The 20,640-nt window shown below is 40.9% G+C and overlaps 1 protein-coding gene across 26 annotated transcripts in view; it reads right to left on the bottom strand.

Annotated features, from left to right (window-relative positions):
- The window catches only part of SENP6 (SUMO specific peptidase 6), a 147,659-nt gene that overhangs the window by 16,673 nt on the left and 110,346 nt on the right, over positions 1 to 20,640 (bottom strand). For 20 of the 26 annotated variants that reach the window (XM_065588033.1, XM_065588023.1, XM_065588025.1 and 17 more), the window contains 6 exons: positions 16,960 to 17,145; positions 14,887 to 15,116; positions 14,209 to 14,318; positions 14,007 to 14,123; positions 12,941 to 13,063; positions 12,530 to 12,622 (listed from right to left, as the gene is read on the bottom strand). In XM_065588033.1, the coding sequence (XP_065444105.1) occupies positions 12,530 to 12,622; positions 12,941 to 13,063; positions 14,007 to 14,123; positions 14,209 to 14,318; positions 14,887 to 15,116; positions 16,960 to 17,145 (859 nt within the window). The remainder of the gene's footprint in view (positions 1 to 12,529; positions 12,623 to 12,940; positions 13,064 to 14,006; positions 14,124 to 14,208; positions 14,319 to 14,886; positions 15,117 to 16,959; positions 17,146 to 20,640) is intronic. The other 6 variants (XR_010599494.1, XM_065588028.1, XM_065588034.1 and 3 more) reach the window with 1 other exon arrangement.

The following is a 20,640-nucleotide window of genomic DNA, read 5'->3' as shown; positions in this document are numbered from 1 at the left end:
CAGTGCTTTATACAGATGCAGCCATAGCTAAGGAGTTTTAACTAGTGGCTTTCTCTAAGAAAATAACTGACTTTGGGTAAAATTTTCAAATGCACTTAGACTCCCAGGGCACTTAAGGGCCATTTTAAAAAGTGACTTGGGCACTCAGAAAGCCTAAGTGTCATTGAAAGTCAATGGCACTTAGGCTCCTAATTTTTTTTTTTTAGAAAAATCACACGTGTGCTTTTGCATTTTACCCCATTTCTTATTCCTTCCAGCACTAACTAGATGCACAACCATAAGTTTTTTTTTACTTGCAGATACTATGCCAAATTCCAGTATTGCATTTGTCAAGTGTTGTTTGTGTGTGTTGTTAACTGTATACTTTATCACCAACTCTATAAACAGACTGATTGTTTACTAGCATCTGAATGCAAATAACATCAGTTTCAAATTTTGATTTCTAGGCGGTCTCTACACTGGACAGTTGAACCACTGGCAGCTGAACCAGTAAGACTGTAGTGCTGTAAATTGCATCCGAGTAGTTGTGTCTAAACCATCCATCCTGTTCTGAGGTCAAGTCTGCCCTGTGTCCACACAGTCCTCTACTCAGCCATTGCAGTTCAACTGTCTTCTGTATACTTATCCCACAGTTCCTAGAGAAACTCCCTGAAACAGTGGCTTGTGGGAGATTTCAAAAAGGCTTTCTGGAAGCAGATGGTCAAATTCCAGCAACTCCATCAGAAACTCAGCAATTGAGAAGACATATCCTCAAAATGAAGGCCAGGGCAAATAGTTAGAGTTTGCTCTTTTTGGCTGAAACTCCACAAAAGTGAATCATCTCAGGCTGCCTAGCAGAGGTCTTCTCAGTTGTACTGCCAACATATAAAGTAGAGTCAAAGAAGATGAGCAATTATTGGAATTTATCCTATATGATTGTGAAGGATTCTCCAGATGTTTCCTGGTCCTTGGAGTAAATGTTCCTCAAGATGGAGCTAACCAGGTGGAGCACTAAGTTTGGTCCCTGACACAGAATGATGATACAGAGTTGTCTGAGACCTGGTATGAACAGCAGTGACTACAGACCTTCGTAAGAGACCAAAAACTTTTATGTGCCTTTGTGGGGAGCAAGTCCTTACAAATGTGGCATCAGACCACCAGAAGGAGCTCTGCTGACCACAGAAAAATCAGTGTGATTACCCCGGGCATCAGTTTGGTTTGGCAAGTTCACGGTGTATGCTGTTGCAATGGATCTCTACACTGCAATTTATCACCTCGCAAATATGTCTGAGATCGTTGAGAGAACTGAGTAACTGGTTCACCTGAATTGTGCTGCAGTTACAGAAGAAAAAAAAAAAAAAAGAAGTGTCCATTCTGTGCCCACTCCATGAAGAACAGGAGTACTTTAAAGGAAAAAGCTTAGGTGATGCAAGTCTTACTAGATCATCATAGTTGGTTCCTAGTTCTTCAACAGAGGTGACAGGCATTATACATCATGCAAGAATTTTTAAAAACTCTGCACTTTTCAGGAACAGACTGAAGGACACACTTCCCTTCCTACATCACTGAAATTAACTGGATTTCTATCCCAACAGTGATTTTCCAGTGACCCTCCAAACCCACTCCTTACCTGGGTCACAAAGACATACCCCAATGCAGACAGAAGTTGGTTCAACTACACATCCAGCAGGTGCAGGATGGTTTATATAAGCATGTATAGGACCATCACCAGAATGCCTGAATGGCTCTCAAACAATTTTACCCTGCAACACTGCTATAAAAAGGTAGGAAACTATTATAATACTCATTTCACAAATGGAAAATTGAGACAAGAGAGATTAAATGGCTGCTTAAGGTCATATAAAAAGGCTGTGGCTGAGCTGGGACCCAGATCTCCTGAGTCCCAGTTCAGTGCTTTCATCATCCTTGTGCACTTGGAAGGCTCAACACAAAATGGCAGTGTCTAACATGCAATCACAGTACAATTGGCAACATGGGTTTTTTAATATCTGCTTGTTGTATTCTGCACATCTGTGAATGCCAGGTGGAAGCGCTTAACAGACTATACAGTAAGGAGGCCACAAAGCATCCAGCACTTACAAACATAGCTGGGAAGCACAATCTGAAGCTGAGAGTTACACAAACATTGTTTGAAATAGGTATGCAAATCAGATCAGAGATGCTTTGGGCTCATATTTTGCCAATACATGGGAGGATGTAAGGGATTGAACATGCTGGAACCTGAAAGACAGAAATAACTGATTGGAAAATCGTTCCCAGAGAGTAGTTATCAGTGGTTCAGTCATGCTGGAAGGGCAGAACGAGTGGGGTCCCGCAGGGATCAGTTCTGGGTCCAGTTCTGTTCAATATCTTCATCGATGATTTAGATAATGGCATAGAAAGTACACGTATAAAGTTTGTGGACGATACCAAGCTGGGAGGGATTGCAAGTGCTTTGGAAGACTGGATTAAAATTCAAAATGATCTGGACAAACTGGAGAAATGGTCTGAAGTAAATAGGTTGAAATTCGATATGGACAAATGCAAAGTACTCCATTAAGGAGGAGCAATCAGCTGCACACATACAAAATGGGAAATGACTGCCTGGGAAGGAGTACTGTGGAAAAGGATCTGGGGGTCAGTGCATCACAAGCTAAATATGAGTCATCAGTGTAACACTGTTGCAAAAAAAGCAAACATCCTTCTGGGATGTATTAGCAGGAGTGTTATAAGCAAGACACAAGAAGTAATTCTTCGGCTCTACTCCGCACTGATTAGGCCTCAACTGGAGTATTGTGTCCAGTTCTGGGCGCCACATTTCAGAAAAGATGTGGACAAATTGGAGACAGTCCAGAGAAGAGCAACAAAAATGATTAAAGGTCTAGAAAACATGACCTATGAGGGAAGACTAAAAAAAAAAATGGGTTTGTTTAGTCTGGAAAAGAGAAGACTTATGGGGGACAGGATAACAGTTTTCAAGTACATAAAAGGTTGTTACAAGGAAAAGAGAGAAAAATTGTTCTTCTTAACCTCTGAGGATAGGACAAGAAGCAATGATCTTAAATTGCAGCAAGGGCGGTTTAGGTTGGACATTAGGAAAACCTTCCTGTCAGGGTGGTTAATCACTGGAATAAATTGCGTAGGGAGGTGGGAATTCTCCATCATTGGGAATTTTAAGAGGTTGGACAAACACCTGTCAGGGATAATACTTAGTCTTGCCTTGAGTGGAGGGGACTGGACTAGATGACCTCTCGAGGTCCCTTCCAGTTCTATGATACTAACTGTTGGTATTTGCTGCTATTAAATATTTTTTTCCTTTTGTTAATGGTGAATTTCACCTTATATAGTAAATATGCTTTTCTTCATCAGTTTTTTAAATGTAGGAGTCTGTATAAGGGAGGGTAGGGACTAGTGAAATGGTGATGTATAGAAGGTAAATTGAAGTATGATTGATAGATCAACTTAACACAGAAATAAAAGGCACAAATCAAATTTATTAAGCCTACAACTGCAAAAAGAAGCCACGGAAAATACAAAAAGCAACAATGAAATATTTGCAGACGGCAGAGACAAGAAAGTCATGTGCTGGGGATTCCTGTTCTCTTTGTCTTGATTGCTGGCACAAGTGGAGTGCTATGAGAACGTATGGAAGGGAGCATACAAGTATAGGTGGCAGCCCAACAAAAGCTGCTACTCTCCTGTACCATGGCATTGTCCTGAGGAGGTGGTACATATTTAACAAGTGCAGGGGACTACTGTTGGGATAAGTGTGCTTGCTGCCTTTGCACCTGCAAATATTCTTTCAGGAACTCCTCATGTACCTCTTGCTCCTGCAGCTTCATACCTTTATCATGATGTATATTTATTCATTGAAACTCTGTTCTCTTGGCTAAATCAGTTGTCTTAAAAATAACAAATAAAATGTTGGTATGTGACTCCTCAAACTCGGTAAGAGTGGTGCTTAAAAAAACCAAAACAAAACCAAAACAAAAAAACCCCAAAACAAAAACAAAAACCCACACATTAAGAAAGATCTCATTTTCACTTTCCTTCCCCAGAGGATGGTCAAGCACTCAACTACTTGTGTTCCTGGATTCCTGGTTCCTTTTCTGCTCTGTGATACTCTTGGTGCAATAGTAGTCACTGAAGTGAGAAGGATAGGTTTAATATGCATTAGGTCATTAATGGCACAGTCTGCCTTGGGATTTGAAATGATAGGGGCATAAACCAACACTAACAACATTTATAATATGGCTCATTGGGAATAGGTGCTGGATTACTGGGACCAATGCACACGGGTGTGTGGTGCGGCAGGGAAGTGGTTTGATAGGGGTGGTATATTTCAAAAGGGACTAAAGAAACATTTATTGCAGGCACCTTAACATAACCTTTATAGTTAAGTCTCCAGCAAACAAAACAAAAACACATAACAAGCGGGACAGAGGGATAAAGTCACACTTGAGTTATTCTCATGGATTATAATTTAAGGACATGCGCCAAAATTAAACACACATAAGAAGGCTCCATAGGGCCACGGGTATATTAGCATCATCTTCTAGTCTGATTGGTAAAGACACTAGTCTGAATTGGCAAAAATTTGCAGATTTCAAAATTTTTAGTTAAAAATACATTCTCTACTTAGGTTACTGCTCTGCCTTGTCTACACACAAAAACGGTGCTGCTTTAATAATTCTGGTATAGTTAAAAAGCAGTACAACTCCCCTTGGGTGGATGCAGTTATAGCAGGGTAGTTTATTACCCTTCCTAAACGGGAATACACTATACTTGTATAGCACTTTTATATTAGTCTAACTGCATCTACGTTAGGAGTTATATTACTATAACTCCTATCAGTTTAAAAAAAAAAATCACGCCTGCAACTGACAGTTATAGCAGTACAAAAACTGTATATTGACCAGTTCTTAATGAATAGCAGTGAGGACAATGGAAGAGGAGAAAAGATCTGAGATTCCATGCCCCTTGACTGTGGCTGTTAGCAAACTGCTCTAATTGTGTGCAAACAATGAGCTTGTACCAAAATTTTGATATGAATTACGCAAAAAGCAGAAAACAATGCATTTGCTACTAGGTGGCCAATTGAACGGATACCTTAGCCTGGCATATGAAACAACAGATATAATGCAAGTACATGCTAGGGCTAAGATGCCCTAGCTTGTTGCAATGAAGTTCTTCTTTTACATTTTCTGTATTTAAGTGTTTGACTTTTAAAATTACTGGACTACAGTTTTGCATATGGACATGTGGCATGACTTAGCTAGCCATTGTTAGTTCCCAGAAACTTTGGCTTTACTTGAAACACCTTATTCAACCTCAAGTGGAAGAAGGTTAGAGAGAGCTGCCTACCTGCTGGAATCTAGTGGAGCAAAGCTGGATGAATGGGGAGGGCATAAAAAGCTGCCACTGTGCTGTGGCAGCACAATCAGGGCAGAGAGGACACTTGCAGAGGCTGGAGGGCATGGTAGGAGTGACTTCTGCTTTCACTTGAGACCGCATCTGCCAGTTTCACAATTATGGCAATGATCTTATGAACCCAGAAGTCTGTTCGCCCATTCATGAGCCTGCAAAACTAGCCGTGATCAGCAGAAATAAACAAACAAACAAAAGTTCATATACCTTATACAGAAGTCCCCTCATCTCCAAAGTACTCTTCCACCTGAACAATCTTCACTGCCAACTCCAGAAATTCTTAATAGGTCCTGTGATCCCAGCATGGTCTCCAGCACCTCTTGGTTTTCAAATATCTCTTGCCTTAGACTCAACCATCCTAATGGTGTCCTCCAGTCAGATCCTTACAAGCCTTATGCTGGGTGTCTGGATGCTGTCCAATAGTACCTCAGATTCCACAGATGAAAAAAGTCCAATGTTTTCATGTCTGCCCCTGAGTGGATGTTACCTTGGCCCATACTGGATTGCACCTTCAACATTTTTATTTTTTTCCTTACTCTGTTTCTCAGAGCAAGCAATACCCTGCTTTCCAGGAAGTACCAAATTACAGAGTTTCAGCTGCGACAACCATTGTCTCTCAGATTCTCTCAAGTGCCCAGACATCTGCCTTGTGCCGCGTGGCAGAGAGTGCTCGTACAATGGCTTCTTCCAAGACTTGCTTCATAATCAGCTAGCGTTACATTAGTGGAGCCCAACATGGTGACTTGCCTTGACCAGAGGAAGTGCAATCTAAGTGTGTGACTGTCTGTGAACCAATGTGAGTAAGTTTGTGTGGACACATGGGTATGTTACAGGCATGCCAGCAGTCCAAATTTCTCTAGTATAGACAAGGCCTTTTAATACCGGATATCTTCAAAGTTCAGTGCAATGTTTAACTAAGCTCATAAGCATATTTCTAGCTCAATGGCATGTTTCAGGATTAAGAATTCTTCTCACTTTGCAGCTATGAAAACAGTGGAAGAGAGAGATTAAGAGACTTGCTTAAGGCTACATAACAAACCATTCGCAGAGCAGGGAATAGAATTCAGATTCCTTGTCCTGTGCTCGGTCAACTAGATCATACTGCCTCTTTAGGGCCAACCACTGAACAAGTGCACAAAGAAAGAGGAAAATAGCTTAAAGAGCTTCTTTATAGGCTTTTTGCATACAAGCAAGATTTTGGGCAGCTTTGATAAGAATCATAGAATCACAGAATATCAGGGTTGGAAGGGACCTCAAGAGGTCATCTACTCCATACCCCTGCTCAAAGCAGGACAAATTCCCAATTAAATCATCCCAGCCAGGGCTTTGTCAAGCCGGGCCGTAAAAACCTCCAAGGAAGGAGACTCCATCACCTCCCTAGGTAACGCATTCCAGTGCTTCACCACCCTCCTAGTGAAATAGTGTTTCCTAATATCCAACCTGGACCTCCCCCACTGCAACTTGAGACCATTGCTCCTTGTTCTGTCATCTGCCACCACTGAGAACAGCCGAGCTCCATCCTCTTTGGAACCCCCTTCAGATAGTTGAAGGCTGCTATCAAATCCCCCCTCATTCTTCTCTTCTGGAGACTAAACAATCCCAGTTCCCTCAGCCTCTCCTCATAAGTCATGTGCTCCAGACCCCTAATCATTTTTGTTGCCCTCCGTTGGACTCTTTCCAATTTTTCCACATCCTTCTTGTAGTGTGGGGCCCAAAACTGGACACAGTATTCCAGATGAGGCCTCACCAATGTCGAATAAAGGGGAACGATCACGTTCCTTGATCTGCTGGCAATGCCCCTACTTATACAGCCCAAAATGCCGTTAGCCTTCTTGGCAACAAGAGCACACTGTTGACTCATATCCAGCTTCTCGTCCACTGTGACCCCTAGGTCCTTTTCTGCAGAACTGCTACCTAGCCATTCGGTCCCTAGTCTGTAGCAGTGCATGGGATTCTTCCATCCTAAGTGCAGGACTCTGCACTTGTCCCTGTTGAACCTCATCAGGTTTTTTTTGGCCCAATCCTCTAATTTGTCTAGGTCCCTCTGTATCCGATCCCTACCCTCTAGCGTATCTACCACGCCTCCTAGTTTAGTGTCATCTGCAAACTTGCTGAGAGTGCAGTCCACACCATCCTCCAGATCATTAATAAAGATATTAAACAAAACCGGCCCCAGGACCGACCCTTGGGGCACTCCGCTCGAAACCGGCTGCCAACTAGACATGGAGCCATTGATCACTACCCGTTGAGCCCGACGATCTAGCCAGCTTTCTATCCACCTTACAGTCCATTCATCCAGCCCATACTTCTTTAACTTGGCAGCAAGAATACTGTGGGAGACCGTATCAAAAGCTTTGCTAAAGTCAAGGAATAACACATCCACTGCTTTTCCCTCATCCACAGAGCCAGTTATCTCATCATAGAAGGCAATTAGGTTAGTCAGGCATGACTTCCCCTTCGTGAATCCATGCTGACTGTTCCTGATCACTTTCCTCTCCTCTAAATGTTTCATAATTGATTCCTTGAGGACCTGCTCCATGATTTTTCCAGGGACTGAGGTGAGGCTGACTGGCCTGTAGTTCCCCGGATCCTCCTCCTTCCCTTTTTTAAAGATGGGCACTACATTAGCCTTTTTCCAGTCATCTGGGACCTCCCCCGATCGCCATGAGTTTTCAAAAATAATGGCTAATGGCTCTGCAATCTCACCCGCCAACTCCTTTAGCACCCTCGGATGCAGCGCATCCGGCCCCATGGACTTGTGCATGTCCAGTTTTTCTAAACAGTCCCGAACCACTTCTTTCTCCACAGAGGGCTGGTCACCTTCTCCCCATATTGTGCTGCCCAGTGCAGCAATCTGGGAGCTGACCTTGTTCGTGAAGACAGAGGCAAAAAAAATCATTGAGTACATTAGCTTTTTCCACATCCTCGGTCACTAGGTTGCCTCCCTCATTCAGTAAGGGGCCCACACTTTCCTTGATTTTCTTCTTGTTGCTAACATACCTGAAGAAACCCTTCTTGTTACTCTTAACATCTCTTGCTAACTGCAACTCCAAGTGTTATTTGGCCTTCCTGATTTCACTCCTGCACACCTGAGCAATATTTTTATACTCCTCCCTGGTCATTTGTCCAATCTTCCACTTCTTGTAAGCTTCTTTTTTGCGTTTAAGATCAGCAAGGATTTCACTGTTTAGCCAAGCTGGTTGCCTGCCATATTTACTATTCTTTCTACACATCGGGATGATTTGTTCCTGCAACCGCAATAAGGATTCTTTAAAATACAGCCAGCTCTCCTGGACCCCTTTGCCTTTCATGTTGTTCTCCCAGGGGTTCCTGCCCATCAGTTCCCTGAGGGAGTCAAAGTCTGCTTTTCTGAAGTCCAGGGTCCGTATTCTGCTGCTCTCCTTTCTTCCTTGTGTCAGGATCCTGAACTCGACCATCTCATGGTCACTGCCTCCCAGGTTCCCATCCACTTTTGCTTCCCCTACTAATTCTTCCCAGTTTGAGAGCAGCAGGTCAAGAAAAGCTCTGCCCCTAGTTGTTTCCTCCAGCACTTGCACCAGGAAATTGTCCCCTACACTTTTCAAAAACTTCCTGGATTGTCTGTGCACCGCTGTATTGCTCTCCCAGCAGATATCAGGGTGATTAAAGTCTCCCAGGAGAACCAGGGCCTGCGATCTAGCAACTTCTGCTAGTTGCCAGAAGAAAGCCTCGTCCACCTCATCCCCCTGGTCTGGTGGTCTATAGCAGACTCCAACCACGACATCACCCTTGTTGCTCACTCTTCTCAACTTTATCCACAGACTCTCAGGTTTTTCTGCAGTTTCATACCGGAGCTCTGAGCAGTCATACTCCTCTCTTACATACAACGCAACTCCCCCACCTTTTCTGCCCTGCCTGTCCTTCCTGAACAGTTCATATCCATCCATGACAGTACTCCAGTCATGTGAGTTATCCCACCAAGTCTCTGTTATTCCAATCGCATCATAGTTCCCTGACTGTGCCAGGATTTCCAGTTCCCCCTGCTTGTTTCCCAGGCTTCTTGCATTTGTGTATAGGCACTTTAGATAACTCATCGATCGTCCCTCTTTCTCAGCATGAGACAGGAGTCTCCCCTCTTGCGCTCTCCTGCTTGTGCTTCCTCCCAGGATCCCATTTCCCCACTTACCTCAGGGCTTTGGTCTCCTTCCCCCGGTGAACCTAGTTTGAAACCCTCCTCACTAGGTTAGCCAGCCTGCAGGCGAAGATGCTCTTCCCTCTCTTCTCTTCATAGATCAGAATCTCACCCTTCGTATTCCAAACATTCAGAAAGCTACCACTTCTTATAAATATGTCACTGTTCTTAGTCAAAGTTTTCATTCTTTATATTATTCCAGTTGTAGTTTCCCATAAGTGTCTACATTTTCTTAAAAAGTTGGCTGAAGAGTTAATAATAACCGCTCATGTTTCTAAAAGGAGTAATGAGTTTGAGAATGACCTTGATATTTTCGCTCATTTTGATGGAAGTTAGGTGAGCAGAAGGTAACGTGCTTTTGTCCTTGGAGAAGCACTTAACATTAACGCTTCCTGATGACCATTAGGAAGTCACCAAGGGTATGTCTACACTACAATTAAAAACCCGTGGTTGGCCTGTGCCAGCTGACTTGGGCATGCGGGGCTATTTAACTGCAATGTAGATATTTGGGCTCAAGCCCAGCTCTAGTACCCTGCAAGGGGGGAGGGTCCCAGAGTTTGGGCTACAGCCTGAGCCTGAAAATCTACACCACAGTTAAACAGACCCTTACCCTGAGCCCAAGTCAGCAAGGGTATGTCTACACAGAAAAGAAAAACCTGCAGCTGGCCCATACCAGTCGATTCAGGCTCACGGGGCTTGTGCACATGATTGTCTACATGACAATCAAACAGCCCCATGACCCAAGCCTCGTGAGCCCAAGTCAGCTGGTAAGAGCCAGCCACGGGTTTGCCTTTGCTGTATAAAACTTACACTAAGTCTACCTTCTTACACAGGGAAGGTGATGGTTTAAAAATAATATTAAGGAAAATAATTACACCTAGATAAAGTGATGAAGACAAGCATTTCAACCGCTTTCACTTCCCTCTCCATGCAGATTCTTGGCAATTGCTTCCAAGAGAAAATTGACAAAATACAACAATCTTCTCACTCTCCCCTCCGCTTCCCTTCCCTTCTTTCTTCCCCTTCTACAACTCACATCTCCTTCTCCCATGTCATAGATAGCTTCTGAACTAGTACTCCATCCTTATGCTCCTTGATCAGCCACCTTTTACAAACTTGACTATGTTCTTGAACTCTTGTCCTCCCTTGGCTTCTGTCACTCTGCTTCTCCTTGTTCTCCTCCTACTTCTCTAGTCATTCCTTCAATATGTCCTTTGAAGGAACCTTCTCCTCTGCTCTCCAACTGTCTGTGGGGATCGACGAGCTGCGATCAATGCATCGGCAGTCAATTTAGTGGGTTTACTGAATCGCAGATTGCTCTCCAGTCAACTCCTATACCCCACCGGATCAAGAAGAGTAGGGGGAGTTGACAGGATAGCATCTCCCGTTGACATCGCGTAGTGTGGACCCACGGTAAGTAGGATCAAAGTTACGTTGATTTGAGTTATGCTATTCATGTAATTCAAATTGGGTAGCTTAGACTGAATTTCCCCTGTAGAGTAGACAAGGCCTCAGGCCCTAACCTTGGACTTGGACCGGTCTCTAGATCCTTATGTCCAGGCTATATCTAAATCTTGGTGATTCTTTCTGCATAACATCTCTAAGATACAGCCTTTCTATTCATCCACACAGCTAAAACTCTCAGCCACACTCTCATCATCTCACATCCTACTACATCTTTCTCTCTGGCCTTCACAAATGCAATCTTACCCTGCACACTTCCATTCAGAATACAGCTGCAAAGATCATTTTCTTAACCTGTCACTTTGATGTCACCTCTATGAGTCCACTCATTGGTTCCCCCCTTTCTATCCATTCTAACATAAGCTGTTGGTATTCACTTTCAAGGCCCTTTACAGTCCATCCCCACACTAGCTATCATCTCTCATTTGCTATTTAGCTGTCAGTATTCACCTCCAATTGGCCCATAAGAGCAGTCTCTCTTGCCCAATTGTTAAATTTTCAAACGTACTTTCAAGCTTCCTCCCATGCTACCCCAACATGTTTGGGAGGCAGTCCCCATAAACATCTGCAAGACCATTGCATTACCTACCTTCAAATCTCTCCTTAAAACTCTCCTTTACTGTGAGGGCTACAAAAAACTTGATGACGGTTGTTTCTGCGTACCAGCAACCTCACTGCCTATTATGTTGACCAAAGCGGTCTCTCTGTTGCCTTGTACTCCTCAATCTGTCTGTATCTGTCTGTTATCTCTTGCCTTATACACCTCTACCCCAATAGAACGCTGTCCTCGGGAGCCAAAAAAAAAATCTTACCGCATTACAGGTGAAATCGCGTTATATCGAACTTGCTTTGCTCCGCCGGAGTGCGCAGTCCCGCCCCGCGTGGAGCACCGCTTTACCGCGTTATATCCAAATTTGTGTTATATCGGGTCACGTTATATCGGGGTAGAAGTGTACTTAAATTGCAAACTCCTGGGACCAGGGTCTGTTTTTGTTTGTACAGGATCCAGCACAAGACTAGAACTCCTAGGTACTATAGTAATATAAATAATAAACTTTATCAGCTGTGGGGGCTTGACCCCGTTGGAACCAAGAGCAGGCAACTTCAATGCTTTAGAGGGGTCTCATAATCCATCAGTTAAAAAAAAAAAAAAAAGGTTTCAATGTAAAAAAACCCCACCAGTACTGACTAAAACCAGATTAGAAGAGAAAGTTTTAAATAAAGCTAGGTGAAAAATAAGATAGTTTTCATGAGAGAGGTCTCATTTTTGCTCAATCTTCATATTTCCTAATAATTCATGTGTTATGACAATTGCACTGTCCTTCCATTTTTGAAAGTTTTTACCAGTTTGAGATAAACACTCCACATATGAAACGGCGAAGTTTGCTGTAACTTCAAGTGCAATCACTGTAAGCATGCTTTTCATTTAAAAATTGGCAATCCAAACAACTTCTACTATATAAAATTAATAAAAGGCAGTTTTCTTACGCTTCATTAAGGGGAACAAAAATAAAATCCTTCTCAAAAATGTCAACATGCCGTGTCCATGTTTTTACTCGCCCATGTCGCTTCTGCTGTACTCTGAAAGCGGAGAAAAAATATTCAATATCATTGTACAATATTTTATGCCACCATGTAATCTTTGTTTTGTTGGACTATTTTTATTATTATTATTTTTTAAGACTACCTTTCTGGATATTTTCATGATATTAGCACTAGTGGAAAAAGATTTGTAGTGCATATTCTACATTTATGATTCTTGGGATAAGACTTCCGAGATTCTAGCTAGCATCAGCAGCTAAAATACAATTCCATATATTTTTTCTACAGGTTTTATTTGTGTAATGTCTCCATTGTAATGGCTTTCATTGTGTTTAGCACTTAATACATCACACTTACGATAGATTTGCAGTTTCATGAAGATTTCTTCTCTCTCTTTGATTAAGGCGTTTATAGAAAAATGAACTGAACACATGAATTCTGTCAGCATCTTCTTTTTTCAGTTTTTCTAGGACCAAATACCTGTTTTAAGAAAAAGAGCCTATTATTTTTTATTTTTTTTAAATTCCTGAAGTTCTTTTATGTAAAGCTCTGTGTTACTCTACTAGCTGACAAAGTCTGCCACATAGTGGCCATACTGACTAGACAGCAGCGCCCACCCAAAAGGTGCCCCTCATTAAATTGGAATGAACTGCAAAAGTGTCATGGCTCAGTTAACTAACTAGAGTGAAACTAACAAATGCTGTGCTACCCACACTTTAAGGCAACATTTTTACTCAAGCAATTTCATTATTTTTTGTGGGTTTGAGTTGGTCCTTTATTATGGGTTTCTGTTTAATTTCTTTTGTTATTAAAGCATGTAGAAAATTTAATCTTATTAGTTAATGGGTCACTGACACAATGTACAAATAAAAAGCAGCAACCTTGAAGCTCTGTTACAAAAGAAAGAGAAATTAACGTTATAAAACTGAGGCTCTCAGTCTTCCCTTTTCTTCTAAAATATATTTTAATAAATGTATTAAATTTATATATACATACACTTCTACATATTAGGCCCCAAACCTCAGTCACATGATTATGTCATTTAATACCATAGGTTGAAAACTGGCATTTTTAAAAATCGCATTCTAAGAGACTGCTAAAAGACTTCTGAATAGCAAATTCTATAAATCAAAATAATTAAATTCACCTTAAAGAGAGGAAGGTCAAACTAAGGTTATTTTCTTCCCTACTTCGTTATCACTATTTTTCCTCTTATAGAGAAGATTTGCAGAATCTTTTTTTCAAATTAAATGTGTGTCAAACAGGACATAAAGCATAAGATCGAAAACCTTTTAACAAAGTAAGAATTCAACTTTTAAATCTGGCAGACATACATAGCTTGAAACCAAGTCCATGACCTACAGAGCTTTCAAGAGCCATAGCGAGGAGATGCTAAAAACCAGCTTGAAATAACAAAACTTACTTTAAATAAAAATCAATAATAACATCATTTAAAAATTCTCCTTCATTTAGGCAATGGAGGTCTTCATTGGTCACAGAAATACCACCTTTAGCAGGAGGAGGTGGATAAACTATCAACCTGCAAAGAAAAATACATTAAATAATAAATATGAAACTCCACAGAAAGTAGTAAAGCATTGCAAAAACACAGAAAGACATCTTACTTTTCTATAGGACCGATAAAGACCGTATGTGGCTCTCCAATCTCATCATCATCATCAAAAAATTGAAATGGAGGTGCATTTCGCAGCTGCATTTTGGATTCAGAGACAACCTTATAAAAATGAATACAATATTTATTCCAACTGTACACTCAAAGTTCATAAAATTAAACTATTAAATCCTTGTAAATTCCCCCAAGAAGACATGTTCCATTGTTCTAAAAAACTGCTTTGAGAGGCTAAGCAGAGGCATTTTCCTGACAGAGTGGTAATATCATTAGTACCATGGTCTAAAAGATCCATTTAACATAACAAAGGGAAGAAAAATAGTTTTAATTCATTTATGGTACTTATATGTCAGTCTGACTGGCAGACAAACTAAAGTGATAGCTCAAAATTCTACAAGCTCTTAGGGAGTTGCATTCAATGAAAAGAAAACACTAATTACATTTAACAACAGTCAAGCAAAATAATTTTCCTCTTCTGGAATTGTACTAATGTAACACATTTAGAAAAAATTCTGCAAAAATGAAATATTTGAACTAAAAGCTACAAAGACAAAAAATATATACTAAAAGACAATTTCTCCTAGTGAAACAGCACAGTCTAAGCATAGTATTTGTAAATCAAATGACATCACAACTTAGAGTAAAGCTTTGGTCCAGAACAAAATATATTTACATTTTTTATTTTGTTTTCTTTAAGAGAAGAAGCGCTTCCTTTGGAGTTGTCTTCCAAGGATTTTGTAAAGGCCACAAGCCTACCATTGGCTTCTTCAAATGGAATTTTCACAAAGAAATCAGAAATATTATTCCTGATACCAATCTCAGCAACAATTTTTTCAAATATTGTATTTCCATGAGCATCAAGGCCAGTCTCAAAAATCAGAACAATATACTGTTCTTCTGGATCTAAGGAAAAACAGATACACAATTGTCAATTAACTTAAAAATGCATAAAAATCTATCTGGATTTTCCTGTTTGAAAGTTATTGATGTTAAACAGCCTTAAGTTAAAACAAATGCATTAAAACAGTAGTGCCAAAATTTTACAACTTGGATTCCCAAAGTTAATCCTCATTTTCACAGGTGCGAACCGCCACAAATCCCATGAGTATTGTGTGCTCTTATGTATTCTGAAAAATGTGAAGACCTATGCTGGCAATTTCACAAAGGAAATACTTATTTTCTCTTATCAGATCTTTGCTGCCATGAAAATATGAATCTTCTGACAAGCTCTAATTCTCAGCTTCTGGTTTCCAGTCTCCATTTCCACATATACTGAACAAGGAAAGGGTTTAAAATATTGACGTGTTCAAAAACTAAAATAGATGCTTCCTCTTACCACAAACTTTCAGTTTTTATGGAAATGAGACTGGAAAGGGGACTGTTAGTCACCAGTTGAGAGGAATCACTAAAATCCATTTCACTGCTCAGCAGGCAAACAGAAACTGCACTTACCACAATACAAATAATAGTGATGATAAAGCACTAGGCTGAAAACCAGCCTGGGACCATAGTCTGAGGAAGAAAGAGTTTAAAACACTTATTAAAAATTTGCTCTAAAATAAATTTTATTTATTTTTTTATTTTTACTGAATATGCATACTTCCGGGGTGGTTGAAGGCAATTCTTGCATAATCATAGAAACGTAGGGCAGGAAGGGATCTTGAGAGGTCATCAACTCCAGCCGCCTGTGCTAGGGTAGAAGAGTACACCTAGACCACAGCGACATGCGTTTGTCCAACTGGTTATTAAAAACCTCGCATGAGGAGGATCCCACAACCTCCCGTGGAAGCGTATTCCAGAACTTAACTACCTTTATGGTTAGAAAGCTTTTCCTAATATCTAACCTAAATCTCCCTTGCTGTAGATTAAGCATGACTACTTGTCCTACCTCCAGTAGACATTAAAATTCAACTATGTCAACTTTCTGAAACAAAAAATTGCCCGCAATACATTCGAAGAACTTATTGGAAATTTTCTGTTTTGCACAATTACTTTTCCAACAGAGGTCTGAGTAGTTAAAGTTCCCCATCACTACTAGGTTCTGTGTTTTGGATATTTCTGTTATGCGGCTGAAGGCAATCTTCCTTCAGTTAACATCACAAGTGAAGCATAACTTGTGTGTTGCTTAAATTCAGTACAAACATACATACACATACATTTAATCTTAAACATATTTATGTAAGAGTGATGGACTGCATACTAGATAGAAAAGTACAGTAGATTAATATGCTATTCTTTAAGCTGAATTTCATTTTAGAGTTCCTGAGTTTAAATCTAAAATAAAATAAAATAATTCTTGACTTCCTGGCAAATATCTGACCACATCACAAGATTACCATAAGAACGTGGTATAATTTGTTACTGTTTCTATTCAAGCAGAGGTGCAGATGTAGAAAGGGGTGGTAGCAGTGAAATTATAAAATGACCTTGTCATGACAATTTAACACCCCACATAAAAACTTACTCACCCGCGTTTCACCAGGATTACTGATAAAGAACTAGTTTTACTAACCTGACAAATATTAACAATAACATGTACATAGATAGGGGTGAGTGGGAGAACAGAATGTTGCTGGGCTGTTTAAAGTTGTCTTGTCAGAGATGCACAGGAAGGCGACAGTGTCTGACTAAACCATATATTACTCTAGCCAGTGATATTAGTCTAACTTTTTTAAAGCACTTAAAAGATAAATTGTGTTTTAAAATTTGGTTAAGTTACAGTAATAGACAAACTAGGTTTACTTACTCACTCCTTTACAGTCATACCAGACATTATCCTTCTCCCTACTCATCTTCAGTTGGGATCTCAGGCTAAGACAGGCAGCAGGTACTGTTTGAAGAAACACTACTGGTAACTTTCGGACACCACACCACTCGCATTTGGTAAGTTCAGAAGTTTTTAAATTAATCTCTCGGGAATCACTTTCTGACTCTAGGGAAAAAAACAAAATTTCATTAAAGCCTATATGAAGATGCTCTTTGCAACTTTTCATGTTAGTTTTAATGAGAACTGACAACTCATTTGTTTGCTGCAGACAAAGGAATTTTTAACAAGTCTCAGATTCAAAACTACATAGGTGGTGATTTCTGTTTCGAAATTAAAAGGCTCTATTGTCAATAGGCAGGAAAGCCATTAAACTTAGTGCAAAGTCACACTATATTTATTCTTTATTCCATGGAAAAAAAAGATTCCCAGGGTAATTATATTTGTCTCTGCCTGCAGTATTGCAAATTTTAAAATGAACCTATGAAATGTGCTTTGCCCATGTCCTCTAAGGCAGCGGTTCTCAACTGGGGGTCTGCAGTCCCCTGCGGGGGGCAGTGAATAGGTTTCAGGGGGTCCGCCAAGCAGAGTCAGGGTTAGACTCGCCAGAGCCCCCCTGCCGCCTCTGCACAGGGGCTGGACCCCAGTGCCACCCCATGGATGCTGGAGCTGAAGCATGAGAAACTGAGCTTCGTGGGCCCCCCTGTGGTGTGGGGCTCCAGGCAACTGCCGGCTTGCTACCTCCTAACAGCGGCCCTGCATTTTATATGCAGAAAAACAATTGTTGCAGCACAGGTGGGCAGTGGAGGGACCTCAGAAAGAAAAAGGTTGAGAACCCCTGCTCTAAGGAAGGGGAGTTTTAGAATGAAGGGAATAAAGACACACACAAACTGTGATTGCCTGGTAGCTCCTAGAAAAGGGTGAGAGACCACACCAAAAATGGTACAGTTCTTTAAAAGAGTGAACTTGAGCTATATTACATAGCTTTCTAATTTAGAGCTATATTTTATTGGCCGAGCAAAGTGAAGACCTAGACACAAATAGCTGGCATTTCTCCATTTAGAAATAACACAGTAACTATTGAACAACACAATTTCAAAATTTCAGAGAATATTCCTGGTCTCAATGGACAGAACCCTATTGATTTTGGTGAAAAAGGGAAAAATGCAAGCCATACAAGGCCCCTGGCATCTGGTTAACAGACCCAGCAGCTTCAACCAGGTCTAGAATTGCTTACATATCAAATAATCTATTGATGGCAGCTATTACACCTTCCATCATAACAATACCTTGCACTCTCCCAATCTCAGCTCTGTCCATCCTCTCAAAAGATTTTAACATGTTGGCCCCTGAATGCCAGGGGGAAAAAAATGGTGAGGGGGATGGGACCCTGCCACAAGAGGAGAAAGCAGTACTAATTCTTTGTTTAGACTGACACTATGCAATAACCATTAACAAATATCTGATAATGGCTGGGGAGATGGTCAGTTGAGATTCCTATAATTGCTAACACCAAGCAACTTACTATGCATATACGCTGCACACAAAAGTAGTTTATATTAGGACAGTCTTCTCTCCCCTGCCTGTATGTTAGTGTCAACCAGCTTTGACACCTTGTTCTTTAGACTGTAAACGTATAAAAGTTCTCAGCAATGAAGTAGGAACTTAAATCTTACTTGGTATTGGACTGATATATTTAAAGCAGATCATCATTTTAGTGTGAAAATCATTTGACTACTGCCTGCAACACCATTCTGCAAAGGCTACAAAAGCAAGGTTATTCTAGAACATTTGGCAAAGATGTGGACAGAAGACCAAGAGATAGGATTGAAAATCTCTCAGAAGCTTCCCCTCTTTCTACTCACAAAGATCCTACTAAGCAGGTAGAGTGGAATTTAAAAAGATTCTGTCTCTCTTTTTTTGCTGGAACATCATAATCTCTCAGTTTCCTAATTCATCTAAAAGATGGTGGATTCACGGGCCACTAAGTGTAGGTTTTTCAGAAGTGCTGACATGTTACTTAGGAGCACAAATCTCACAGACTTGTCCCCACTCTGAAAGGGACTTAGTCACTTAAGTCTAGGGTGACCAGATGTCCTGATTTTATAGGGGCAGTCCCAATATTTGGGGCTTTTTTTTATATATATAGGGTCCTATTACCCCCCACCCTCTGTCCCGATTTTTCACACTTGCTGTCTGGTCACCCTACTTAAGTTAAGGTTAGATTTTCAAAAGTGCACACATTCTGATGCAAACATAAAAGTCGCCAAGACTTTGCTCAACTTTGCTGTCCTTTATATTCAAGATAAGCACTATGGACATCCAGCAATGTAGTTCTCTCTCTTTAGGAATCTTGGAGTAAGGACCAGATGTAGATATGGTGATTTCCTGGTTCAGGGGAAGGGCCAATAATATTTTGGGCCTGAATTTCAAGACTGTTCAGGATGACATTATTCGGGTGAAAAATTGTGCAAGACAGCTTGCAGGAAAGGGTTTGCAAATTTACTATTCTTCTTGCCTAACATATTAGCAACAGGATTTAAGAACAGACGTTGCTGGGAGAATTTTTTATTAAAAAAATATTCAGCATAAGGTTTAAGTCTCATGTGGGACAGGAGACTAGCTACTTGTCTCAATATACCTACTGCCTTTCAGGAACCTGGCAACAATTTCATCAGGATGCCATGCCAATATGTCCCTAGTCTCTGAATGCTAACTCACTATTGCTTGGACCAACTGGCTCCAAAACCAATGATTAAATAAACTACAGGAATTCCAGCATAACTGGCACAGATTGCTGATAGACTGTGGAGTTTCTTCTCAGCTCAAGTACTCCATTTCCCTGAAAACACTACTTGTGCCTTGCTAGTAATCTCCATAGGTCACAGTTATGCCAGTGTGCAATAGACTTCTTACTGCTGAATCCTGAACGTTTTCCATAATGTGTGTCTGGGACTCATTGGTCAGATGTTATTTTCATCACGAGCAGAAGAAATTCCCTGGCTCTCCCCAAGACTGGGGCTCTATACTTGGACACTTGTATCATACGGCTGACTATTTTAAATTTGATAGCTTTTCCTGAGGCTTTTTACCTTTTTAAGTAGTGAAAGGAGCTATTAGTGGAAGCTTGCCTGCTTGCCTTCTGGCTTGATCATCTTCTTCCAGGACAGCAGGTCCTTGTCTCCCCAGATAACCAGATCTCTTTTGCTTTATGACTGTTTTGGAAGGCCCATCTGAACAAGACCTTTGCTCTTTGAAGCAGCTCAGAACTGCTGGAACTAGTCAGGCTTTGGAGGAGGGATCTGTCCATTGTTTTACCCACAAAGCTCTACTATTTGCCACAGGGAAGGTGACCATGACTCCAAAAGTTGATAGAACTGTGTCATATACATGACACTTGCCCAATTCTGAGTCCTCATCTTGTATCTCTAGTGACCTGCTAATGATCTGCAGCCCTCTCACGATCACCTGTGTGGTGCATGCCTTATCAACTGAAGCTTACAGCAGAAGATTTGAGGCCTCATATGATCATTTAAGGGATGTCTCCCTTTTTCCATCAATGAAATTCACAAAAAGTGCTTCTCCTTCCATAGGAATTGTCATTCTCTTTGCTACTTCCAATATGAAGCCCAGGTGCTCAGTAGGTGTCTTTGCATCTGAAGA

This window comes from Chrysemys picta, chromosome 3 (genome assembly GCF_011386835.1).
Source record: "Chrysemys picta bellii isolate R12L10 chromosome 3, ASM1138683v2, whole genome shotgun sequence".
Classification (NCBI taxonomy): Eukaryota; Metazoa; Chordata; order Testudines; family Emydidae; genus Chrysemys; species Chrysemys picta.
The sequence above is the reverse complement of the archived record's forward strand: the minus strand, read 5'-3'. Positions and strand labels throughout refer to the sequence as shown.